This window comes from Oncorhynchus masou, unplaced genomic scaffold (assembly GCF_036934945.1).
Source record: "Oncorhynchus masou masou isolate Uvic2021 unplaced genomic scaffold, UVic_Omas_1.1 unplaced_scaffold_585, whole genome shotgun sequence".
Lineage (NCBI taxonomy): Eukaryota > Metazoa > Chordata > Actinopteri > Salmoniformes > Salmonidae > Oncorhynchus > Oncorhynchus masou.
The window spans coordinates 125650-153513 of NW_027012271.1; the positions used below are offsets into that span (position 1 = coordinate 125650).

Sequence of the window (27864 nt, forward strand, 5' to 3'; positions counted from 1 at the left end):
ACCCAATCCTGGATGCCCAGCCTGTAACCCAATCCTGGATGCCCAGCCTGTAACCCAATCCTGGATGCCCAGCCTGTAACCCAATCCTGGATGCCCAGCCTGTAACCAGGATGCTCAGCCTGTAACCCAATCCTGGATGCCCAGCCTGTAACCCGATCCTGGATGCCCAGCCTGTAACCCAATCCTGGATGCCCAGCCTGTAACCCGATCCTGGATGCCCAGCCTGTAACCCAATCCTGCATGCCCAGCCTGTAACCCAATCCTGGATGACCAGCCTGTAACCCAATCCTGGATGCCCAGCCTGTAACCCAATCCTGGATGCCCAGCCTGTAACCCAATCCTGGATGCCCAGCCTGTAACCCGATCCTGGATGCCCAGCCTGTAACCCAATCCTGGATGCCCAGCCTGTAACCCAATCCTGGATGCCCAGCCTGTAACCCAATCCTGGATGCCCAGCCTGTAACCAGGATGCCCAGCCTGTAACCCAATCCTGGATGCCCAGCCTGTAACCCAATCCTGGATGCCCAGCCTGTAACCCAATCCTGGATGCCCAGCCTGTAACCCAATCCTGGATGCCCAGCCTGTAACCCAATCCTGGATGCCCAGCCTGTAACCCAATCCAGGATGCCCAGCCTGTAACCCAATCCTGGATGCCCAGCCTGTAACCCAATCCTGGATGCCCAGCCTGTAACCCAATCCTGGATGCCCAGCCTGTAACCAGGATTACCAGCCTGTATTGATTACCCACAATCCTTCAACATGATGGTGAAGCTGTGGAGAGCTGCCTACCTCCTGATCTCACCTCAATATTGATTACCCACAATCCTTCAACATGATGGTGAAGCTGTGGAGAGCTGCCTACCTCCTGATCTCACCTCAATATTGATTACCCACAATCCTTCAACATGATGGTGAAGCTGTGGAGAGCTGCCTACCTCCTGATCTCACCTCAGTATTGATTACCCACAATCCTTCAACATGATGGTGAAGCTGTGGAGAGCTGCCTACCTCCTGATCTCGTGTCACCTCCACAGTGTCTGCCTCCACACCGTCGTCCTGTTTCCCTCTGGTGAAGCGACAAGACAGAGAGGAGCTGCTGGGCTTGTAGAGGAGAGCAGCACGGACAAACTCATCCCTCTCTCTCCCTCTCTCCCACTCTGTCATGGTGGGGTCCAAGCTCAACTCCAGGGCATCTGGACAGAGTTGAGGAGACGGTTTAGATGTGAGGATGAAACCATCATGGGAATCTTAGTGGATAAGGTACGTTGGGAGAGGAATGTCCTAAAAGCAGAACATGGGCTGATTCTTGCAGAACGTTTTAAAGAGGCTCTCAATGTGTCTGTGTTCACCGTGAAAAGTGCTTTTATTGTCTAAATAGACCACGATAACATTACAATACCAGATTGTCATTGTCAAGCACTTTGTCTTTGTTAAAATGTCAGTCAAACCTTCGTCTCTCCCTGTTTGACACGGTCTGTTGTCTAAGAGCCTGTCCATTACATAGAATAAAAGTCCATGGAGTCGGTTTGACAGCATACAGCCTCCGTACCTCGGTCTCCCTGTTTGACACGGCCTGTTGTCTAAGAGCCTGTCCATTTCATAGAATAAAAGTCCATGGAGTCGGTTTGACAGCATACAGCCTCCGTACCTCGGTCTCCCTGTTTGACACGGCCTGTTGTCTAAGAGCCTGTCCATTTCATAGAATAAAAGTCCATGGAGTCGGTTTGACAGCATACAGCCTCCGTACCTCGGTCTCCCTGTTTGACACGGCCTGTTGTCTAAGAGCCTGTCCATTTCATAGAATAAAAGTCCATGGAGTCGGTTTGACAGCATACAGCCTCCGTACCTCGGTCTCCCTGTTTGAGCTGGTCTATGTAGAGGTCGTATCGGGCCTGTTTGTGAGGGGTCCTCTCAAAGGGTCTGAAGGTCTGTCCTGTCTGGGCCTGCGCCGTAGGGCCACTCCACACGCTCAGAGCTTCCTGCTGCTGCTGCTCTGCGTGGGGTGCAAACCTGGATGGATTCAACAGAGACTCGGTGATCTGACGTTACCAAGGAGCAGCGGGATATCGTAGATGAGAGCCGTGCAAGACGTATCAGTGCAATGTTTGGTCATACCCGTGGTATACGGTCTGATATACCCCAGCTGACAGCCAATCAGCATTCAGGGCTCGAACCACCCAGTTTATAATACAAGACACTGGACTACAATACAAGACACCGGACTACAATACAAGACACCGGACTACAATACAAGACACTGGACTACAATACAAGACACTGAACACCGGACTACAATACAAGACACTGAACACCGGACTACAATACAAGACACCGGACTACAATACAAGACACCGGACTACAATACAAGACACCGGACTACAATACAAGACACCGGACTACAATACAAGACACTGGACACCAGACTACAATACAAGATCTAGAACACTGGACTACAATAAAAGATCTAGAACACTGGACTACAATACAAGATCTAGAACACTGGACTACAATACAAGATCTAGAACACTGGACTACAATACAAGATCTAGAACACTGGACTACAATACAAGACCTAGAACACTGGACTACAATACAAGATCTAGAACACTGGACTACAATACAAGATCTAGAACACTGGACTACAATACAAGATCTAGAACACTGGACTACAATACAAGATCTAGAACACTGGACTACAATACAAGATCTAGAACACTGGACTACAATACAAGATCTAGAACACTGGACTACAATACAAGATCTAGAACACTGGACTACAATACAAGACCTAGAACACTGGACTACAATACAAGATCTAGAACACTGGACTACAATACAAGATCTAGAACACTGGACTACAATACAAGATCTAGAACACTGGACTACAATACAAGATCTAGAACACTGGACTACAATACAAGATCTAGAACACTGGACTACAATACAAGACACTGAACACCGGACAATAACACATTACAAGATCTAGAACACTGGACTACAATACAAGATCTAGAACACTGGATGACAATACAAGATCTAGAACACTGGACGACAACACAAGATCTAGAACACTGGATGGCAATACAAGATCTAGAACACTGGACGACAACACAAGATCTAGAACACCGGACTACAATACAAGACACTGAACACCGGACAATAACACATTACAAGATCTAGAACACTGGACTACAATACAAGATCTAGAACACTGGATGACAATACAAGATCTAGAACACTGGACGACAACAAAAGATCTAGAACACTGGACTACAATACAACACATATCCCAGGATTGTTCAGACACGGTCAGACAGACAGATATAGGTGTACCTGCTAGACAGGGCCTTCTGGGCGGAGGCTCTGGCTGCTGCAGCCGCTACCCCTGCAGCCACTACTGCTGCTCTGGCCTCCCCAGGGGTGGGCTGTCTGGGGCCTGAGCTGGTATCTGAGGAGGGCCGCCGTAGGCCGGAGAGTCTCTCTCTGTCCTCAACCTTCAACAGGTCAAACACAGAGCTGGGGCCTGGAGGGAGGGGGTCAGGGGAGGAGACAAGTGAGGACAGGGAGGATGACAAGGAGACAGGGCAAGGAGGAGACCGGGCAGGAGGGAGGACAGGGCAGGGAGGAGACGGGGCAGAGAGGAGGGCAGGGGAGGGAGGAGGACAGGGGAGGGAGGAGACGGGGCAGAGAGGAGGACAGGGGAGGGAGGAGGACAGGGGAGGGAGGAGGACAGGGGAGGGAGGAGACGGGGCAGGGAGGAGAACAGGGCAGGGAGGAGGACAGGGCAGGGAGGAGGACAGGGGAGGGAGGAGGACAGGGGAGGGAGGAGACGGGGCAGGAGGAGGACAGGGGAGGGAGGAGACGGGGCAGGGAGGAGACGGGGCAGGGAGGAGAACAGGGCAGGAGACAGGGCAAAAAATAGGTTTTTAGAGACAAAAAAACATCACCATTGATACAGAGGAGATACTCCTAAATATCCTTGACTCCAACTTTCAAATCCAGACACGCATTTAATGTTCAAATACTGGAAGAGGAGTAGTCAGGACTATCTATAATAAAAGCAGAACAGAGTGCAGATGGACATAGCACCACGGTCGATAAAGACATTCTTGTTGTGTCAACAGGTTTCAGAAGAATACAGAGAGAAGTCTGCACCTTGCAGTGTAGCCTCCCCCAGCAGCTCCCTCCTCTGGGCAGAGTCCAGCTGGTGACGACCCCCCTTAGAGGGCTCTTCCTGGGCAATGTGGCCTCGAGACGTCCGCAGGGCCTGGGCGACCATGGGGCTGACGCTGGACAGGTCCACCACTGGACGGAAGTAGTGGACCGGCCTGAAGTCTCTGGGCAGGTTGGGAGGAGGGAAGATCTGAGGAGAGAGGGAGGGAGAGAGAGAGGTAGAGAGGTAGACAGAGAGAGAGGGAGAGTTGGAGAGAGAGACAGAGAGAGGGAGAGAGAGAGACAGAGAGAGAGAGGAAGAGAGGTAGACAGAGAGAGAGAGAGGGAGAGGAGGAGAGAGAGGTGGAGAGAGAGAGCGAGGGAGGGAGAGAGAGGTAGAGAGAGAGAGGTGGAGAGAGAGAGAGGTAGAGAGAGAGAGGGAGAGAGAGGTAGAGAGAGAGAGAGAGCGAGAGAGAGAGGAGAGAAAGAGGCCAGGGGATGGAGGTGATATAATTCGGAGGTAATTGAAGAGAGATTCATTTAGAAACTAGGTTAAGAGAGCACCTACTGTTTTGGTCTCCAGCTTTTCGGCGGCCAGGGTGAATCCTTCTAGGATTTTACCCAGATAAGCAGCGTCTTTACTGTGGTCTGAGGACGAAGAAAGAACAGCATTAGAGAACAATATGCAGTGATCCTCATTGATGTGATCTACATTATGTTCATGGACAGGACTATGACCCTGAATGAAGAGGCACAGAGAGAGACAGAGAGAGTCCCTTACACGTAAACCCTAAACAAGTGTATGAACCATAACTTTCCATAGTGCAGGACAAACACAACTGGTAGGGCCTGTTCCCCAGAGATTCAGGACAACTGGTAGGGCCTGTTCCCCAGAGATTCAGGACAACTGGTAGGGCCTGTTCCCCAGAGATTCAGGACAACTGGTAGGGCCTGTTCCCCAGAGATTCAGGACAACGGGTAGGGCCTGTTCCCCAGAGATTCAGGACAACTGGTAGGGCCTGTTCCCCAGAGATTCAGGACAACTGGTAGGGCCTGTTCCCCAGAGATTCAGGACAACGGGTAGGGCCTGTTCCCCAGAGATTCAGGACAACTGGTAGGGCCTGTTCCCCAGAGATTCAGGACAACGGGTAGGGCCTGTTCCCCAGGGATTCAGGACAACTGGTAGGGCCTGTTCCCCAGAGATTCAGGACAACGGGTAGGGCCTGTTCCCCAGAGATTCAGGACAAACAACTGGTAGGGCCTGTTACCCAGAGATTCAGGACAACTGGTAGGGCCTGTTCCCCAGAGATTCAGGACAACTGGTAGGGCCTGTTCCCCAGAGATTCAGGACAACTGGTAGGGCCTGTTCCCCAGAGATTCAGGACAACAGGTAGGGCCTGTTACCCAGAGATTCAGGACAACTGGTAGGGCCTGTTCCCCAGAGATTCAGGACAACGGGTAGGGCCTGTTCCCCAGGGATTCAGGACAACTGGTAGGGCCTGTTCCCCAGAGATTCAGGACAACTGGTAGGGCCTGTTCCCCAGAGATTCAGGACAACTGGTAGGGCCTGTTCCCCAGAGATTCAGGACAACGGGTAGGGCCTGTTCCCCAGAGATTCAGGACAAACAACTGGTAGGGCCTGTTCCCCAGAGATTCAGGACAACTGGTAGGGCCTGTTCCCCAGAGATTCAGGACAACTGGTAGGGCCTGTTCCCCAGAGATTCAGGACAACGGGTAGGGCCTGTTCCCCAGAGATTCAAGACAACGGGTAGGGCCTGTTCCCCAGAGATTCAGGACAACTGGTAGGGCCTGTTCCCCAGAGATTCAGGACAACTGGTAGGGCCTGTTCCCCAGAGATTCAGGACAACTGGTAGGGCCTGTTCCCCAGAGATTCAGGACAAACAACTGGTAGGGACTGTTCCCCAGAGATTCAGGACAAACAACTGGTAGGGCCTGTTCCCCAGAAATTCAGGACAACTGGTAGGGCCTGTTCCCCAGAGATTCAGGACAACGGGTAGGGCCTGTTCCCCAGAGATTCAGGACAACTGGTAGGGCCTGTTCCCCAGAGATTCAGGACAACTGGTAGGGCCTGTTCCCCAGAGATTCAGGACAACTGGTAGGGCCTGTTCCCCAGAGATTCAGGACAACTGGTAGGGCCTGTTCCCCAGAGATTCAGGACAAACAACTGGTAGGGCCTGTTCCCCAGAGATTCAGGACAAACAACTGGTAGGGCCTGTTCCCCAGAGATTCAGGACAAACAACTGGTAGGGCCTGTTCCCCAGAGATTCAGGACAACGGGTAGGGCCTGTTCCCCAGAGATTCAGGACAAACAACGGGTAGGGCCTGTTCCCCAGAGATTCAGGACAAACAACGGGTAGGGCCTGTTCCCCAGAGATTCAGGACAACTGGTAGGGCCTGTTCCCCAGAGATTCAGGACAAACAACTGGTAGGGCCTGTTCCCCAGAGATTCAGGACAAACAACTGGTAGGGCCTGTTCCCCAGAGATTCAGGACAAACAACTGGTAGGGCCTGTTTCCCAGAGATTCAGGACAAACAACTGGTAGGGCCTGTTCCCCAGAGATTCAGGACAACTGGTAGGGCCTGTCCCCCAGAGATTCAGGACAACTGGTAGGGCCTGTTCCCCAGAGATTCAGGACAACTGGTAGGGCCTGTTCCCCAGAGATTCAGGACAACTGGTAGGGCCTGTTCCCCAGAGATTCAGGACAACTGGTAGGGCCTGTTCCCCAGAGATTCAGGACAACTGGTAGGGCCTGTTCCCCAGAGATTCAGGACAAACAACTGGTAGGGCCTGTTCCCCAGAGATTCAGGACAAACAACTGGTAGGGCCTGTTCCCCAGAGATTCAGGACAAACAACTGGTAGGGCCTGTTCCCCAGAGATTCAGGACAAACAACGGGTAGGGCCTGTTCCCCAGAGATTCAGGACAAACAACTGGTAGGGCCTGTTCCCCAGAGATTCAGGACAAACAACTGGTAGGGCCTGTTCCCCAGAGATTCAGGACAACGGGTAGGGCCTGTTCCCCAGAGATTCAGGACAAACAACGGGTAGGGCCTGTTCCCCAGAGATTCAGGACAAACAACTGGTAGGGCCTGTTCCCCAGAGATTCAGGACAACTGGTAGGGCCTGTTCCCCAGAGATTCAGGACAACTGGTAGGGCCTGTTCCCCAGAGATTCAGGACAACTGGTAGGGCCTGTTCCCCAGAGATTCAGGACAACTGGTAGGGCCTGTTCCCCAGAGATTCAGGACAACTGGTAGGGCCTGTTCCCCAGAGATTCAGGACAACTGGTAGGGCCTGTTCCCCAGAGATTCAGGACAACTGGTAGGGCATGTTCCCCAGAGATTCAGGACAACTGGTAGGGCCTGTTCCCCAGAGATTCAGGACAACTGGTAGGGCCTGTTCCCCAGAGATTCAGGACAACTGGTAGGGCCTGTTCCCCAGAGATTCAGGACAACTGGTAGGGCCTGTTCCCCAGAGATTCAGGACAACTGGTAGGGCCTGTTCCCCAGAGATTCAGGACAACTGGTAGGGCCTGTTCCCCAGAGATTCAGGACAACTGGTAGGGCCTGTTCCCCAGAGATTCAGGACAACTGGTAGGGCCTGTTCCCCAGAGATTCAGGACAAACAACTGGTAGGGCCTGTTCCCCAGAGATTCAGGACAACTGGTAGGGCCTGTCCCCCAGAGATTCAGGACAACTGGTAGGGCCTGTTCCCCAGAGATTCAGGACAACTGGTAGGGCCTGTTCCCCAGAGATTCAGGACAACTGGTAGGGCCTGTTCCCCAGAGATTCAGGACAACTGGTAGGGCCTGTTCCCCAGAGATTCAGGACAACTGGTAGGGCCTGTTCCCCAGAGATTCAGGACAACTGGTAGGGCCTGTTCCCCAGAGATTCAGGACAACGGGTAGGGCCTGTTCCCCAGAGATTCAGGACAAACACAACTGGTAGGGCCTGTTCCCCAGAAATTCAGGACAACTGGTAGGGCCTGTTCCCCAGAGATTCAGGACAAACAACTGGTAGGGCCTGTTCCCCAGAGATTCAGGACAAACAACTGGTAGGGCCTGTTCCCCAGAGATTCAGGACAACGGGTAGGGCCTGTTCCCCAGAGATTCAGGACAACGGGTAGGGCCTGTTTCCCAGAGATTCAGGACAACGGGTAGGGCCTGTTTCCCAGAGATTCAGGACAAACACAACTGGTAGGGCCTGTTCCCCAGAGATTCAGGACAACTGGTAGGGACTGTTCCCCAGAGATTCAGGACAACGGGTAGGGCCTGTTCCCCAGAGATTCAGGACAAACACAACTGGTAGGGCCTGTTCCCCAGAAATTCAGGACAACTGGTAGGGCCTGTTCCCCAGAGATTCAGGACAAACAACTGGTAGGGCCTGTTCCCCAGAGATTCAGGACAAACAACTGGTAGGGCCTGTTCCCCAGAGATTCAGGACAAACAACTGGTAGGGCCTGTTCCCCAGAGATTCAGGACAACGGGTAGGGCCTGTTCCCCAGAGATTCAGGACAAACAACTGGTAGGGCCTGTTCCCCAGAGATTCAGGACAACGGGTAGGGCCTGTTCCCCAGAGATTCAGGACAACTGGTAGGGCCTGTTCCCCAGGGATTCAGGACAACTGGTAGGGCCTGTTCCCCAGAGATTCAGGACAACTGGTAGGGCCTGTTCCCCAGAGATTCAGGACAACTGTTAGGGCCTGTTCCCCAGAGATTCAGGACAAACAACTGGCAGGGCCTGTTCCCCAGAGATTCAGGACAACGGGTAGGGCCTGTTCCCCAGAGATTCAGGACAACTGGTAGGGCCTGTTCCCCAGAGATTCAGGACAACTGGTAGGGCCTGTTCCCCAGAGATTCAGGACAACTGGTAGGGCCTGTTCCCCAGAGATTCAGGACAACTGGTAGGGCCTGTTCCCCAGAGATTCAGGACAAACAACTGGTAGGGCCTGTTCCCCAGAGATTCAGGACAAACAACTGGTAGGGCCTGTTCCCCAGAGATTCAGGACAAACAACTGGTAGGGCCTGTTCCCCAGAGATTCAGGACAACTGGTAGGGCCTGTTCCCCAGAGATTCAGGACAACTGGTAGGGCCTGTTCCCCAGAGATTCAGGACAACGGGTAGGGCCTGTTCCCCAGAGATTCAGGACAACTGGTAGGGCCTGTTCCCCAGAGATTCAGGACAACTGGTAGGGCCTGTTCCCCAGAGATTCAGGACAACTGGTAGGGCCTGTTCCCCAGAGATTCAGGACAACGGGTAGGGCCTGTTCCCCAGAGATTCAGGACAACTGGTAGGGCCTGTTCCCCAGAGATTCAGGACAACTGGTAGGGCCTGTTCCCCAGAGATTCAGGACAACGGGTAGGGCCTGTTCCCCAGAGATTCAGGACAACTGGTAGGGCCTGTTCCCCAGAGATTCAGGACAACGGGTAGGGCCTGTTCCCCAGAGATTCAGGACAACTGGTAGGGCCTGTTCCCCAGAGATTCAGGACAACGGGTAGGGCCTGTTCCCCAGAGATTCAGGACAACGGGTAGGGCCTGTTCCCCAGAGATTCAGGACAACTGGTAGGGCCTGTTCCCCAGGGATTCTATATTTTTAGTTCAGGACTTAATCTGTGTCTGGGAAACTGTCCCAGAGACGTCCATCTCCTGTCATCTCAGTGGACCTCACCTTTCTTCTTCCTGTTGTACTGCTGGGGGGCGGTCCATCCGTACAGTCCGTCCCCAGGCTCCTCCCCTCCCAGCACCGTGTCGTAGTTCGACATGATGTCTCTGTGGTAGATGTCCTCATCATCGTCCTCCATCGCACTAACACCAAACCCCTGGAGGGGGGGTCAAGGGATCAAGGGTCAAGCACAGGCTAAGTATCCCAGAGCACCTGACGAGTAACAACCAAACAATACAGAGAGCTGACAGTCAGACAGTGTTTTCACTACTATTAGAGCTGACAGTCAGACAGTGTTTTCCCTACTATTAGAGCTGACAGTCAGACAGTGTTTTCCCTACGATTAGAGTTGACAACAGTCAGACAGTGTTTTCCCTACTATTAGAGCTGACAGTCAGACAGTGTTTTCCCTACGATTAGAGCTGACAGTCAGACAGTGTTTTCCCTACGATTAGAGTTGACAACAGTCAGACAGTGTTTTCCCTACTATTAGAGCTGACAACAGTCAGACAGTGTTTTCCCTACTATTAGAGCTGACAGTCAGACAGTGTTTTCCCCACTATTAGAGCTGACAGTCAGACAGTGTTTTCCCCACTATTAGAGCTGACACAACAGTCAGACAGTGTTTTCCCTACTATTAGAGCTGACACAACAGTCAGACAGTGTTTTCCCTACTATTAGAGCTGACAACAGTCAGACAGTGTTTTCCCTACGATTAGAGTTGACAACAGTCAGACAGTGTTTTCCCTACTATTAGAGCTGACAACAGTCAGACAGTGTTTTCCCTACTATTAGAGCTGACAACAGTCAGACAGTGTTTTCCCTACTATTAGAGCTGACACAACAGTCAGACAGTGTTTTCCCTACTATTAGAGCTGACACAACAGTCGGACAGTGTTTTCCCTACTATTAGAGCTGACACAACAGTCAGACAGTGTTTTCCCTACTATTAGAGCTGACACAACAGTCAGACAGTGTTTTCCCTACTATTAGAGCTGACAACAGTCAGACAGTGTTTTCCCTACTATTAGAGCTGACAACAGCCAGACAGTGTTTTCCCTACTATTAGAGCTGACAACAGTCAGACAGTGTTTTCCCCACTATTAGAGCTGACAACAGTCAGACAGTGTTTTCCCTACTATGAGAGCTGACAACAGTCAGACAGTGTTTTCCCCACTATTAGAGCTGACAACAGTCAGACAGTGTTTTCCCTACTATTAGAGCTGACAACAGTCAGACAGTGTTTTCCCTACTATTAGAGCTGACACAACAGTCAGACAGTGTTTTCCCTACTATTAGAGCTGACACAGTCAGACAGTGTTTTCCCCACTATTAGAGCTGACACAACAGTCAGACAGTGTTTTCCCCACTATTAGAGCTGACAACAGTCGGACAGTGTTTTCCCTACTATTAGAGCTGACAACAGTCAGACAGTGTTTTCCCTACTATTAGAGCTGACAACAGTCGGACAGTGTTTTCCCTACTATTAGAGCTGACAACAGTCAGACAGTGTTTTCCCTACTATTAGAGCTGACACAACAGTCAGACAGTGTTTTCCCTACTATTAGAGCTGACACAACAGTCAGACAGTGTTTTCCCTACTATTAGAGCTGACAACAGTCAGACAGTGTTTTCCCCACTATTAGAGCTGACAACAGTCAGACAGTGTTTTCCCTACTATTAGAGCTGACACAACAGTCAGACAGTGTTTTCCCTACTATTAGAGCTGACACAGTCAGACAGTGTTTTCCCCACTATTAGAGCTGACACAACAGTCAGACAGTGTTTTCCCCACTATTAGAGCTGACAACAGTCGGACAGTGTTTTCCCTACTATTAGAGCTGACAACAGTCAGACAGTGTTTTCCCTACTATTAGAGCTGACAACAGTCGGACAGTGTTTTCCCTACTATTAGAGCTGACAACAGTCAGACAGTGTTTTCCCTACTATTAGAGCTGACACAACAGTCAGACAGTGTTTTCCCTACTATTAGAGCTGACACAACAGTCAGACAGTGTTTTCCCGACTATTAGAGCTGACAACAGTCAGACAGTGTTTTCCCTACTATTAGAGCTGACAACAGTCAGACAGTGTTTTCCCCACTATTAGAGCTGACAACAGTCAGACAGTGTTTTCCCTACTATTAGAGCTGACACAACAGTCAGACAGTGTTTTCCCTACTATTAGAGCTGACAACAGTCAGACAGTGTTTTCCCTACTATTAGAGCTGACAACAGTCAGACAGTGTTTTCCCCAATATTAGAGCTGACAACAGTCAGACAGTGTTTTCCCTACTATTAGAGCTGACAACAGTCAGACAGTGTTTTCCCTACTATTAGAGCTGACACAACAGTCAGACAGTGTTTTCACTACTATTAGAGCTGACAACAGTCAGACAGTGTTTTCCCCACTATTAGAGCTGACACAACAGTCAGACAGTGTTTCCCTACTATTAGAGCTGACAACAGTCAGACAGTGTTTTCCCTACTATTAGAGCTGACAACAGTCAGACAGTGTTTTCCCCACTATTAGAGCTGACACAACAGTCAGACAGTGTTTTCCCTACTATTAGAGCTGACAGTCAGACAGTGTTTTCCCTACTATTAGAGCTGACACAACAGTCAGACAGTGTTTTCCCCACTATTAGAGCTGACAACAGTCAGACAGTGTTTTCCCCACTATTAGAGCTGACAACAGTCGGACAGTGTTTTCCCTACTATTAGAGCTGACAACAGTCAGACAGTGTTTTCCCTACTATTAGAGCTGACAGTCGGACAGTGTTTTCCCCACTATTAGAGCTGACACAGTCAGACAGTGTTTTCCCCACTATTAGAGCTGACAACAGTCAGACAGTGTTTTCCCTACTATTAGAGCTGACACAACAGTCAGACAGTGTTTTCCCCACTATTAGAGCTGACACAGTCAGACAGTGTTTTCCCTACTATTAGAGCTGACACAACAGTCAGACAGTGTTTTCCCTACTATTAGAGCTGACACAGTCAGACAGTGTTTTCCCCACTATTAGAGCTGACACAACAGTCAGACAGTGTTTTCCCCACTATTAGAGCTGACAACAGTCGGACAGTGTTTTCCCTACTATTAGAGCTGACAACAGTCAGACAGTGTTTTCCCTACTATTAGAGCTGACAACAGTCGGACAGTGTTTTCCCTACTATTAGAGCTGACAACAGTCAGACAGTGTTTTCCCTACTATTAGAGCTGACACAACAGTCAGACAGTGTTTTCCCTACTATTAGAGCTGACACAACAGTCAGACAGTGTTTTCCCTACTATTAGAGCTGACAACAGTCAGACAGTGTTTTCCCCACTATTAGAGCTGACAACAGTCAGACAGTGTTTTCCCTACTATTAGAGCTGACACAACAGTCAGACAGTGTTTTCCCTACTATTAGAGCTGACACAGTCAGACAGTGTTTTCCCCACTATTAGAGCTGACACAACAGTCAGACAGTGTTTTCCCCACTATTAGAGCTGACAACAGTCGGACAGTGTTTTCCCTACTATTAGAGCTGACAACAGTCAGACAGTGTTTTCCCTACTATTAGAGCTGACAACAGTCGGACAGTGTTTTCCCTACTATTAGAGCTGACAACAGTCAGACAGTGTTTTCCCTACTATTAGAGCTGACACAACAGTCAGACAGTGTTTTCCCTACTATTAGAGCTGACACAACAGTCAGACAGTGTTTTCCCGACTATTAGAGCTGACAACAGTCAGACAGTGTTTTCCCTACTATTAGAGCTGACAACAGTCAGACAGTGTTTTCCCCACTATTAGAGCTGACAACAGTCAGACAGTGTTTTCCCTACTATTAGAGCTGACACAACAGTCAGACAGTGTTTTCCCTACTATTAGAGCTGACAACAGTCAGACAGTGTTTTCCCTACTATTAGAGCTGACAACAGTCAGACAGTGTTTTCCCCAATATTAGAGCTGACAACAGTCAGACAGTGTTTTCCCTACTATTAGAGCTGACAACAGTCAGACAGTGTTTTCCCTACTATTAGAGCTGACACAACAGTCAGACAGTGTTTTCACTACTATTAGAGCTGACAACAGTCAGACAGTGTTTTCCCCACTATTAGAGCTGACACAACAGTCAGACAGTGTTTCCCTACTATTAGAGCTGACAACAGTCAGACAGTGTTTTCCCTACTATTAGAGCTGACAACAGTCAGACAGTGTTTTCCCCACTATTAGAGCTGACACAACAGTCAGACAGTGTTTTCCCTACTATTAGAGCTGACAGTCAGACAGTGTTTTCCCTACTATTAGAGCTGACACAACAGTCAGACAGTGTTTTCCCCACTATTAGAGCTGACAACAGTCAGACAGTGTTTTCCCCACTATTAGAGCTGACAACAGTCGGACAGTGTTTTCCCTACTATTAGAGCTGACAACAGTCAGACAGTGTTTTCCCTACTATTAGAGCTGACAGTCGGACAGTGTTTTCCCCACTATTAGAGCTGACACAGTCAGACAGTGTTTTCCCCACTATTAGAGCTGACAACAGTCAGACAGTGTTTTCCCTACTATTAGAGCTGACACAACAGTCAGACAGTGTTTTCCCCACTATTAGAGCTGACACAGTCAGACAGTGTTTTCCCCACTATTAGAGCTGACAACAGTCAGACAGTGTTTTCCCTACTATTAGAGCTGACAACAGTCAGACAGTGTTTTCCCTACTATTAGAGCTGACAACAGTCAGACAGTGTTTTCCCTACTATTAGAGCTGACACAACAGTCACAAAGTGTTTTCCCCACTATTAGAGCTGACAACAGTCGGACAGTGTTTTCCCCACTATTAGAGCTGACAACAGTCAGACAGTGTTTTCCCCAATATTAGAGCTGACAACAGTCAGACAGTGTTTTCCCTACTATTAGAGCTGACAACAGTCAGACAGTGTTTTCCCTACTATTAGAGCTGACACAACAGTCAGACAGTGTTTTCACTACTATTAGAGCTGACAACAGTCAGACAGTGTTTTCCCCACTATTAGAGCTGACACAACAGTCAGACAGTGTTTCCCTACTATTAGAGCTGACAACAGTCAGACAGTGTTTTCCCTACTATTAGAGCTGACAACAGTCAGACAGTGTTTTCCCCACTATTAGAGCTGACACAACAGTCAGACAGTGTTTTCCCTACTATTAGAGCTGACACAACAGTCAGACAGTGTTTTCCCCACTATTAGAGCTGACAACAGTCAGACAGTGTTTTCCCCACTATTAGAGCTGACAACAGTCGGACAGTGTTTTCCCTACTATTAGAGCTGACAACAGTCAGACAGTGTTTTCCCTACTATTAGAGCTGACAGTCAGACAGTGTTTTCCCTACTATTAGAGCTGACACAACAGTCAGACAGTGTTTTCCCCACTATTAGAGCTGACAACAGTCAGACAGTGTTTTCCCCACTATTAGAGCTGACAACAGTCGGACAGTGTTTTCCCTACTATTAGAGCTGACAACAGTCAGACAGTGTTTTCCCTACTATTAGAGCTGACAGTCGGACAGTGTTTTCCCCACTATTAGAGCTGACACAGTCAGACAGTGTTTTCCCCACTATTAGAGCTGACAACAGTCAGACAGTGTTTTCCCTACTATTAGAGCTGACACAACAGTCAGACAGTGTTTTCCCCACTATTAGAGCTGACACAGTCAGACAGTGTTTTCCCCACTATTAGAGCTGACAACAGTCAGACAGTGTTTTCCCTACTATTAGAGCTGACAACAGTCAGACAGTGTTTTCCCTACTATTAGAGCTGACACAACAGTCAGACAGTGTTTTCCCTACTATTAGAGCTGACACAGTCAGACAGTGTTTTCCCCACTATTAGAGCTGACACAACAGTCAGACAGTGTTTTCCCCACTATTAGAGCTGACAACAGTCGGACAGTGTTTTCCCTACTATTAGAGCTGGCAACAGTCAGACAGTGTTTTCCCTACTATTAGAGCTGACAACAGTCGGACAGTGTTTTCCCTACTATTAGAGCTGACAACAGTCAGACAGTGTTTTCCCTACTATTAGAGCTGACACAACAGTCAGACAGTGTTTTCCCTACTATTAGAGCTGACACAACAGTCAGACAGTGTTTTCCCTACTATTAGAGCTGACAACAGTCAGACAGTGTTTTCCCCACTATTAGAGCTGACAACAGTCAGACAGTGTTTTCCCTACTATTAGAGCTGACACAACAGTCAGACAGTGTTTTCCCCACTATTAGAGCTGACACAGTCAGACAGTGTTTTCCCCACTATTAGAGCTGACAACAGTCAGACAGTGTTTTCCCCACTATTAGAGCTGACAACAGTCAGACAGTGTTTTCCCTACTATTAGAGCTGACAACAGTCAGACAGTGTTTTCCCTACTATTAGAGCTGACACAACAGTCAGACAGTGTTTTCCCTACTATTAGAGCTGACACAGTCAGACAGTGTTTTCCCCACTATTAGAGCTGACACAACAGTCAGACAGTGTTTTCCCCACTATTAGAGCTGACAACAGTCGGACAGTGTTTTCCCTACTATTAGAGCTGACAACAGTCAGACAGTGTTTTCCCTACTATTAGAGCTGACAACAGTCGGACAGTGTTTTCCCTACTATTAGAGCTGACAACAGTCAGACAGTGTTTTCCCTACTATTAGAGCTGACACAACAGTCAGACAGTGTTTTCCCTACTATTAGAGCTGACACAACAGTCAGACAGTGTTTTCCCTACTATTAGAGCTGACAACAGTCAGACAGTGTTTTCCCTACTATTAGAGCTGACAACAGTCAGACAGTGTTTTCCCCACTATTAGAGCTGACAACAGTCAGACAGTGTTTTCCCTACTATTAGAGCTGACACAACAGTCAGACAGTGTTTTCCCTACTATTAGAGCTGACAACAGTCAGACAGTGTTTTCCCTACTATTAGAGCTGACAACAGTCAGACAGTGTTTTCCCCAATATTAGAGCTGACAACAGTCAGACAGTGTTTTCCCTACTATTAGAGCTGACAACAGTCAGACAGTGTTTTCCCTACTATTAGAGCTGACACAACAGTCAGACAGTGTTTTCACTACTATTAGAGCTGACAACAGTCAGACAGTGTTTTCCCCACTATTAGAGCTGACACAACAGTCAGACAGTGTTTCCCTACTATTAGAGCTGACAACAGTCAGACAGTGTTTTCCCTACTATTAGAGCTGACACAACAGTCAGACAGTGTTTTCCCTACTATTAGAGTTGACAACAGCCAGACAGTGTTTTCCCCACTATTAGAGCTGACAGTCAGACAGTGTTTTCCCTACTATTAGAGCTGACAGTCAGACAGTGTTTTCCCTACTATTAGAGCTGACAAAACAGTCAGACAGTGTTTTCCCCACTATTAGAGCTGACACACCAGTCAGACAGTGTTTTCCCTACTATTAGAGCTGACACAACAGTCAGACAGTGTTTTCCCCACTATTAGAGCTGACAACAGTCAGACAGTGTTTTCCCTACTATTAGAGCTGACAGTCAGACAGTGTTTTCCCTACTATTAGAGCTGACAAAACAGTCAGACAGTGTTTTCCCCACTATTAGAGCTGACACACCAGTCAGACAGTGTTTTCCCTACTATTAGAGCTGACAACAGTCAGACAGTGTTTTCCCTACTATTAGAGCTGACAAAACAGTCAGACAGTGTTTTCCCTACTATTAGAGCTGACACCAGTCAGAAAGTGTTTTCCCCACTATTAGAGCTGACACAACAGTCAGACAGTGTTTTCCACACTATTAGAGCTGACACAACAGTCAGACAGTGTTTTCCCTACTATTAGAGCTGACAACAGTCAGACAGTGTTTTCCCTACTATTAGAGCTGACAACAGTCAGACAGTGTTTTCCCCACTATTAGAGCTGACACAACAGTCAGACAGTGTTTTCCCCACTATTAGAGCTGACAACAGTCAGACAGTGTTTTCCCTACTATTAGAGCTGACACAACAGTCAGACAGTGTTTTCCCTACTATTAGAGCTGACAACAATCAAACAGTGTTTCCCCCACTATTAGAGCTGACAACAGTCAGACAGTGTTTTCCCTACTATTAGAGCTGACACAACAGTCAGACAGTGTTTTCCCTACTATTAGAGCTGACAACAATCAAACAGTGTTTCCCCCACTATTAGAGCTGACAACAGTCAGACAGTGTTTTCCCTACTATTAGAGCTGACACAACAGTCAGACAGTGTTTTCCCTACTATTAGAGCTGACAGTCAGACAGTGTTTTCCCTACTATTAGAGCTGACAACAGTCAGACAGTGTTTTCCCTACTATTAGAGCTGACACAACAGTCGGACAGTGTTTTCCCTACTATTAGAGCTGACAACAGTCAGACAGTGTTTTCCCTACTATTAGAGCTGACACAACAGTCAGACAGTGTTTTCCCCACTATTAGAGCTGACACAACAGTCAGACAGTGTTTTCCCTACTATTAGAGCTGACACAACAGCCAGACAGTGTTTTCCCTACTATTAGAGCTGACACAACAGTCAGACAGTGTTTTCCCTACTATTAGAGCTGACAACAGTCAGACAGTGTTTTCCCTACTATTAGAGCTGACAACAGTCAGACAGTGTTTTCCCTACTATTAGAGCTGACAACAGTCAGACAGTGTTTTCCCCACTATTAGAGCTGACAACAGTCAGACAGTGTTTTCCCTACTATTAGAGCTGACAACAGTCAGACAGTGTTTTCCCTACTATTAGAGCTGACAACAGTCAGACAGTGTTTTCCCCACTATTAGAGCTGACAACAGTCAGACAGTGTTTTCCCCACTATTAGAGCTGACAACAGTCAGACAGTGTTTTCCCTACTATTAGAGCTGACAAAACAGTCAGACAGTGTTTTCCCTACTATTAGAGCTGACACAACAGTCAGACAGTGTTTTCCCCACTATTAGAGCTGACACAACAGTCAGACAGTGTTTTCCCTACTATTAGAGCTGACAACAGTCAGACAGTGTTTTCCCCACTATTAGAGCTGACAACAGTCCGACAGTGTTTTCCCCACTATTAGAGCTGACAGTCAGACAGTGTTTTCCCTACTATTAGAGCTGACACAACAGTCAGACAGTGTTTTCCCCACTATTAGAGCTGACAACAGTCAGACAGTGTTTTCCCTACTATTAGAGCTGACAACAGTCAGACAGTGTTTTCCCTACTATTAGAGCTGACAACAGTCAGACAGTGTTTTCCCTACTATTAGAGCTGACAGTCAGACAGTGTTTTCCCTACTATTAGAGCTGACACAACAGTCAGACAGTGTTTTCCCCACTATTAGAGCTGACAACAGTCAGACAGTGTTTTCCCTACTATTAGAGCTGACACAACAGTCAGACAGTGTTTTCCCCACTATTAGAGCTGACAACAGTCAGACAGTGTTTTCCCTACTATTAGAGCTGACACAACAGACAGACAGTGTTTTCCCTACTATTAGAGCTGACAACAGTCAGACAGTGTTTTCCCCACTATTAGAGCTGACACAACAGTCAGACAGTGTTTTCCCTACTATTAGAGCTGACAACAGTCAGACAGTGTTTTCCCTACTATTAGAGCTGACAACAGTAGGACAGTGTTTTCCCTACTATTAGAGCTGACACAACAGTCAGACAGTGTTTTCCCTACTATTAGAGCTGACAACAGTCAGACAGTGTTTTCCCTACTATTAGAGCTGACAACAGTCAGACAGTGTTTTCCCCACTATTAGAGCTGACACAACAGTCAGACAGTGTTTTCCCTACTATTAGAGCTGACACAACAGTCAGACAGTGTTTTCCCTACTATTAGAGCTGACACAACAGTCAGACAGTGTTTTCCCCACTATTAGAGCTGACACAACAGTCAGACAGTGTTTTCCCTACTATTAGAGCTGACAAAACAGTCAGACAGTGTTTTCCCTACTATTAGAGCTGACAACAGTCAGACAGTGTTTTCACTACTATTAGAGCTGACAACAGTCAGACAGTGTTTTCACCACTATTAGAGCTGACAACAGTCAGACAGTGTTTTCCCTACTATTAGAGCTGACAACAGTCAGACAGTGTTTTCCATACTATTAGAGCTGACACAGTCAGACAGTGTTTTCCCTACTATTAGAGCTGACACAGTCAGACAGTGTTTTCCCCACTATTAGAGCTGACAACAGTCAGACAGTGTTTTCCCTACTATTAGAGCTGACAACAGTCAGACAGTGTTTTCCCTACTATTAGAGCTGACACAGTCAGACAGTGTTTTCCCTACTATTAGAGCTGACAACAGTCAGACAGTGTTTTCCCTACTATTAGAGCTGACAACAGCCAGACAGTGTTTTCCCTACTATTAGAGCTGACAACAGTCAGACAGTGTTTTCCCTACTATTAGAGCTGACAACAGTCAGACAGTGTTTTCCCTACTATTAGAGCTGACACAACAGTCAGACAGTGTTTTCCCTACTATTAGAGCTGACAACAGTCAGACAGTGTTTTCCCTACTATTAGAGCTGACAACAGTCAGACAGTGTTTTCCCTACTATTAGAGCTGACACAACAGTCAGACAGTGTTTTCCCCACTATTAGAGCTGACAACAGTCAGACAGTGTTTTCCCTACTATTAGAGCTGACAACAGTCAGACAGTGTTTTCCCTACTATTAGAGCTGACAACAGTCAGACAGTGTTTTCCCTACTATTAGAGCTGACACAACAGTCAGACAGTGTTTTCCCCACTATTAGAGCTGACAACAGTCAGACAGTGTTTTCCCTACTATTAGAGCTGACAACAGTCAGACAGTGTTTTCCCTACTATTAGAGCTGACAACAGTCAGACAGTGTTTTCCCCACTATTAGAGCTGACAACAGTCAGACAGTGTTTTCCCTACTATTAGAGCTGACACAACAGTCAGACAGTGTTTTCCCCACTATTAGAGCTGACAACAGTAGGACAGTGTTTTCCCCACTATTAGAGCTGACTCAACAGTCAGACAGTGTTTTCCCCACTATTAGAGCTGACAACAGTCAGACAGTGTTTTCCCCACTATTAGAGCTGACACAACAGTCAGTGTTTTCCCCACTATTAGAGCTGACAACAGTCGGACAGTGTTTTCCCTACTATTAGAGCTGACAACAGTCAGACAGTGTTTTCCCCACTATTAGAGCTGACACAACAGCCAGACAGTGTTTTCCCTACTATTAGAGCTGACACAACAGTCAGACAGTGTTTTCCCCACTATTAGAGCTGACAGTCAGACAGTGTTTTCCCTACTATTAGAGCTGACAACAGTCGGACAGTGTTTTCCCTACTATTAGAGCTGACAAAACAGTCAGACAGTGTTTTCCCTACTATTAGAGCTGACAACAGTCAGACAGTGTTTTCCCTACTATTAGAGCTGACAACAGTCAGACAGTGTTTTCCCTACTATTAGAGCTGACAACAGTCAGACAGTGTTTTCCCTACTATTAGAGCTGACAAAACAGTCAGACAGTGTTTTCCCTACTATTAGAGCTGACAACAGTCAGACAGTGTTTTCCCTACTATTAGAGCTGACAACAGTCAGACAGTGTTTTCCCTACTATTAGAGCTGACAACAGTAGGACAGTGTTTTCCCTACTATTAGAGCTGACACAACAGTCAGACAGTGTTTTCCCTACTATTAGAGCTAACAACAGTAGGACAGTGTTTTCCCTACTATTAGAGCTGACAACAATCAGACAGTGTTTTCCCCACTATTAGAGCTGACACAACAGTCAGACAGTGTTTTCCCTGCTATTAGAGCTGACACAACAGTCAGACAGTGTTTTCCCCACTATTAGAGCTGACAGTCAGACAGTGTTTTCCCCACTATTAGAGCTGACAGTCAGACAGTGTTTTCCCTACTATTAGAGCTGACAACAGTCAGACAGTGTTTTCCCTACTATTAGAGCTGACACAACAGACAGACAGTGTTTTCCCTACTATTAGAGCTGACAACAGTCAGACAGTGTTTTCCCTACTATTAGAGCTGACACAACAGTCAGACAGTGTTTTCCCCACTATTAGAGCTGACAACAGTCAGACAGTGTTTTCCCTACTATTAGAGCTGACACAACAGACAGACAGTGTTTTCCCTACTATTAGAGCTGACAACAGTCAGACAGTGTTTTCCCCACTATTAGAGCTGACACAACAGTCAGACAGTGTTTTCCCTACTATTAGAGCTGACAACAGTCAGACAGTGTTTTCCCTACTATTAGAGCTGACAACAGTAGGACAGTGTTTTCCCTACTATTAGAGCTGACACAACAGTCAGACAGTGTTTTCCCTACTATTAGAGCTGACAACAGTCAGACAGTGTTTTCCCTACTATTAGAGCTGACAACAGTCAGACAGTGTTTTCCCCACTATTAGAGCTGACACAAGTCAGACAGTGTTTTCCCCACTATTAGAGCTGACACAACAGTCAGACAGTGTTTTCCCTACTATTAGAGCTGACACAACAGTCAGACAGTGTTTTCCCCACTATTAGAGCTGACACAACAGTCAGACAGTGTTTTCCCTACTATTAGAGCTGACAAAACAGTCAGACAGTGTTTTCCCTACTATTAGAGCTGACAACAGTCAGACAGTGTTTTCACTACTATTAGAGCTGACAACAGTCAGACAGTGTTTTCACCACTATTAGAGCTGACAACAGTCAGACAGTGTTTTCCCTACTATTAGAGCTGACAACAGTCAGACAGTGTTTTCCCTATTATTAGAGCTGACAACAGTCAGACAGTGTTTTCCCCACTATTAGAGCTGACACAACAGTCGGACAGTGTTTTCCCTACTATTAGAGCTGACACAGTCAGACAGTGTTTTCCCTACTATTAGAGCTGACACAGTCAGACAGTGTTTTCCCCACTATTAGAGCTGACAAAACAGTCAGACAGTGTTTTCCCTACTATTAGAGCTGACAACAGCCAGACAGTGTTTTCCCCACTATTAGAGCTGACACAACAGTCGGACAGTGTTTTCCCTACTATTAGAGCTGACAACAGTCAGACAGTGTTTTCCCTACTATTAGAGCTGACACAACAGTCAGACAGTGTTTTCCCTACTATTAGAGCTGACACAACAATCAGACAGTGTTTTCCCTACTATTAGAGCTGACAACAGTCAGACAGTGTTTTCCCTACTATTAGAGCTGACAAAACAGTCAGACAGTGTTTTCCCTACTATTAGAGCTGACAGTCAGACAGTGTTTTCCCTACTATTAGAGCTGACACAACAGTCAGACAGTGTTTTCCCTACTATTAGAGCTGACACAACAGTCAGACAGTGTTTTCCCTACTATTAGAGCTGACAACAGTCAGACAGTGTTTTCCCTACTATTAGAGCTGACAACAGCCAGACAGTGTTTTCCCTACTATTAGAGCTGACAACAGTCAGACAGTGTTTTCCCTACTATTAGAGCTGACAACAGTCAGACAGTGTTTTCCCTACTATTAGAGCTGACACAACAGTCAGACAGTGTTTTCCCTACTATTAGAGCTGACAACAGTCAGACAGTGTTTTCCCTACTATTAGAGCTGACAACAGTCAGACAGTGTTTTCCCTACTATTAGAGCTGACACAACAGTCAGACAGTGTTTTCCCCACTATTAGAGCTGACACAACAGTCAGACAGTGTTTTCCCTACTATTAGAGCTGACACAACAGTCAGACAGTGTTTTCCCCACTATTAGAGCTGACACAACAGCCAGACAGTGTTTTCCCTACTATTAGAGCTGACAAAAGTCAGACAGTGTTTTCCCTACTATTAGAGCTGACAACAGTCAGACAGTGTTTTCCCCACTATTAGAGCTGACACAACAGTCAGTGTTTTCCCTACTATTAGAGCTGACAACAGTCAGACAGTGTTTTCCCCACTATTAGAGCTGACACAACAGCCAGACAGTGTTTTCCCTACTATTAGAGCTGACACAACAGTCAGACAGTGTTTTCCCTACTATTAGAGCTGACACAACAGTCAGACAGTGTTTTCCCTACTATTAGAACTGACAACAGTCAGACAGTGTTTTCCCTACTATTAGAGCTGACACAACAGTCAGACAGTGTTTTCCCTACTATTAGAGCTGACAACAGTCAGACAGTGTTTTCCCTACTATTAGAGCTGACACAACAGTCAGACAGTGTTTTCCCCACTATTAGAGCTGACAGTCAGACAGTGTTTTCCCTACTATTAGAGCTGACAACAGTCGGACAGTGTTTTCCCTACTATTAGAGCTGACAACAGTCAGACAGTGTTTTCCCCACTATTAGAGCTGACACAACAGCCAGACAGTGTTTTCCCTACTATTAGAGCTGACACAACAGTCAGACAGTGTTTTCCCTACTATTAGAGCTGACACAACAGTCAGACAGTGTTTTCCCTACTATTAGAACTGACAACAGTCAGACAGTGTTTTCCCTACTATTAGAGCTGACAAAACAGTCAGACAGTGTTTTCCCTACTATTAGAGCTGACAACAGTCGGACAGTGTTTTCCCTACTATTAGAGCTGACAACAGTCAGACAGTGTTTTCCCCACTATTAGAGCTGACACAACAGCCAGACAGTGTTTTCCCTACTATTAGAGCTGACACAACAGTCAGACAGTGTTTTCCCTACTATTAGAGCTGACACAACAGTCAGACAGTGTTTTCCCTACTATTAGAACTGACAACAGTCAGACAGTGTTTTCCCTACTATTAGAGCTGACACAACAGTCAGACAGTGTTTTCCCTACTATTAGAGCTGACAACAGTCAGACAGTGTTTTCCCTACTATTAGAGCTGACACAACAGTCAGACAGTGTTTTCCCCACTATTAGAGCTGACAGTCAGACAGTGTTTTCCCTACTATTAGAGCTGACAACAGTCGGACAGTGTTTTCCCTACTATTAGAGCTGACAAAACAGTCAGACAGTGTTTTCCCTACTATTAGAGCTGACAACAGTCAGACAGTGTTTTCCCTACTATTAGAGCTGACAACAGTCAGACAGTGTTTTCCCCACTATTAGAGCTGACAACAGTCAGACAGTGTTTTCCCTACTATTAGAGCTGACAACAGTCAGACAGTGTTTTCCCTACTATTAGAGCTGACAAAACAGTCAGACAGTGTTTTCCCTACTATTAGAGCTGACAAAACAGTCAGACAGTGTTTTCCCTACTATTAGAGCTGACAACAGTCAGACAGTGTTTTCCCTACTATTAGAGCTGACAAAACAGTCAGACAGTGTTTTCCCCACTATTAGAGCTGACAGTCAGACAGTGTTTTCCCCACTATTAGAGCTGACAGTCAGACAGTGTTTTCCCTACTATTAGAGCTGACAACAGTCAGACAGTGTTTTCCCTACTATTAGAGCTGACAACAGTCAGACAGTGTTTTCCCCACTATTAGAGCTGACACAACAGTCGGACAGTGTTTTCCCTACTATTAGAGCTGACAACAGTCAGACAGTGTTTTCCCTACTATTAGAGCTGACAACAGTCAGACAGTGTTTTCCCTACTATTAGAGCTGACAACAGCCAGACAGTGTTTTCCCCACTATTAGAGCTGACACAACAGTCGGACAGTGTTTTCCCTACTATTAGAGCTGACAACAGTCAGACAGTGTTTTCCCTACTATTAGAGCTGACACAACAGTCAGACAGTGTTTTCCCTACTATTAGAGCTGACACAACAATCAGACAGTGTTTTCCCTACTATTAGAGCTGACAACAGTCAGACAGTGTTTTCCCTACTATTAGAGCTGACAAAACAGTCAGACAGTGTTTTCCCTACTATTAGAGCTGACAGTCAGACAGTGTTTTCCCTACTATTAGAGCTGACACAACAGTCAGACAGTGTTTTCCCTACTATTAGAGCTGACACAACAGTCAGACAGTGTTTTCCCTACTATTAGAGCTGACAACAGTCAGACAGTGTTTTCCCTACTATTAGAGCTGACAACAGCCAGACAGTGTTTTCCCTACTATTAGAGCTGACAACAGTCAGACAGTGTTTTCCCTACTATTAGAGCTGACAACAGTCAGACAGTGTTTTCCCTACTATTAGAGCTGACAACAGTCAGACAGTGTTTTCCCTACTATTAGAGCTGACACAACAGTCAGACAGTGTTTTCCCCACTATTAGAGCTGACACAACAGTCAGACAGTGTTTTCCCTACTATTAGAGCTGACACAACAGTCAGACAGTGTTTTCCCCACTATTAGAGCTGACACAACAGCCAGACAGTGTTTTCCCTACTATTAGAGCTGACAACAGTCAGACAGTGTTTTCCCTACTATTAGAGCTGACAACAGTCAGACAGTGTTTTCACCACTATTAGAGCTGACACAACAGTCAGACAGTGTTTTCCCTACTATTAGAGCTGACACAACAGTCAGACAGTGTTTTCCCTACTATTAGAGCTGACTCAACAGTCAGACAGTGTTTTCCCCACTATTAGAGCTGACAACAGTCAGACAGTGTTTTCCCCACTATTAGAGCTGACACAACAGTCAGTGTTTTCCCCACTATTAGAGCTGACAACAGTCGGACAGTGTTTTCCCTACTATTAGAGCTGACAACAGTCAGACAGTGTTTTCCCCACTATTAGAGCTGACACAACAGCCAGACAGTGTTTTCCCTACTATTAGAGCTGACACAACAGTCAGACAGTGTTTTCCCTACTATTAGAGCTGACACAACAGTCAGACAGTGTTTTCCCTACTATTAGAACTGACAACAGTCAGACAGTGTTTTCCCTACTATTAGAGCTGACACAACAGTCAGACAGTGTTTTCCCTACTATTAGAGCTGACAACAGTCAGACAGTGTTTTCCCTACTATTAGAGCTGACACAACAGTCAGACAGTGTTTTCCCCACTATTAGAGCTGACAGTCAGACAGTGTTTTCCCTACTATTAGAGCTGACAACAGTCGGACAGTGTTTTCCCTACTATTAGAGCTGACAAAACAGTCAGACAGTGTTTTCCCTACTATTAGAGCTGACAACAGTCAGACAGTGTTTTCCCTACTATTAGAGCTGACAACAGTCAGACAGTGTTTTCCCCACTATTAGAGCTGACAACAGTCAGACAGTGTTTTCCCTACTATTAGAGCTGACAACAGTCAGACAGTGTTTTCCCTACTATTAGAGCTGACAAAACAGTCAGACAGTGTTTTCCCTACTATTAGAGCTGACAAAACAGTCAGACAGTGTTTTCCCTACTATTAGAGCTGACAAAACAGTCAGACAGTGTTTTCCCCACTATTAGAGCTGACAGTCAGACAGTGTTTTCCCCACTATTAGAGCTGACAGTCAGACAGTGTTTTCCCTACTATTAGAGCTGACAACAGTCAGACAGTGTTTTCCCTACTATTAGAGCTGACAACAGTCAGACAGTGTTTTCCCCACTATTAGAGCTGACACAACAGTCGGACAGTGTTTTCCCTACTATTAGAGCTGACAACAGTCAGACAGTGTTTTCCCTACTATTAGAGCTGACAACAGTCAGACAGTGTTTTCCCTACTATTAGAGCTGACAACAGTCAGACAGTGTTTTCCCTACTATTAGAGCTGACACAACAGTCAGACAGTGTTTTCCCTATTATTAGAGCTGACAACAGTCAGACAGTGTTTTCCCCACTATTAGAGCTGACACAACAGTCAGACAGTGTTTTCCCCACTATTAGAGCTGACACAACAGTCAGACAGTGTTTTCCCCACTATTAGAGCTGACAACAGTCAGACAGTGTTTTCCCTACTATTAGAGCTGACACAACAGTCAGACAGTGTTTTACCTACTATTAGAGCTGACAACAGTCAGACAGTGTTTTCCCTACTATTAGAGCTGACAACAGTCAGACAGTGTTTCCCCCACTATTAGAGCTGACACAAGTCAGACAGTGTTTTCCCTACTATTAGAGCTGTCAACAGTCAGACAGTGTTTTCCCTACTATTAGAGCTGACAACAGTCAGACAGTGTTTTCCCTACTATTAGAGCTGACAACAGCCAGACAGTATTTTC

General features: G+C 46.7%; 1 protein-coding gene across 1 annotated transcript in view; it reads right to left on the bottom strand.

Annotated features, from left to right (window-relative positions):
* Positions 1-27864, bottom strand: part of gpatch1 (G patch domain containing 1) — an 81031-nt gene that overhangs the window by 22422 nt on the left and 30745 nt on the right. Inside the window, exons 8-13 of the mRNA XM_064962628.1 lie at positions 9837-9987; positions 4721-4800; positions 4156-4363; positions 3334-3523; positions 1847-2010; positions 1009-1193 (exon numbers count right to left, since the gene is read on the bottom strand). Coding sequence (XP_064818700.1) covers positions 1009-1193; positions 1847-2010; positions 3334-3523; positions 4156-4363; positions 4721-4800; positions 9837-9987 — 978 coding nt within the window. The remainder of the gene's footprint in view (positions 1-1008; positions 1194-1846; positions 2011-3333; positions 3524-4155; positions 4364-4720; positions 4801-9836; positions 9988-27864) is intronic.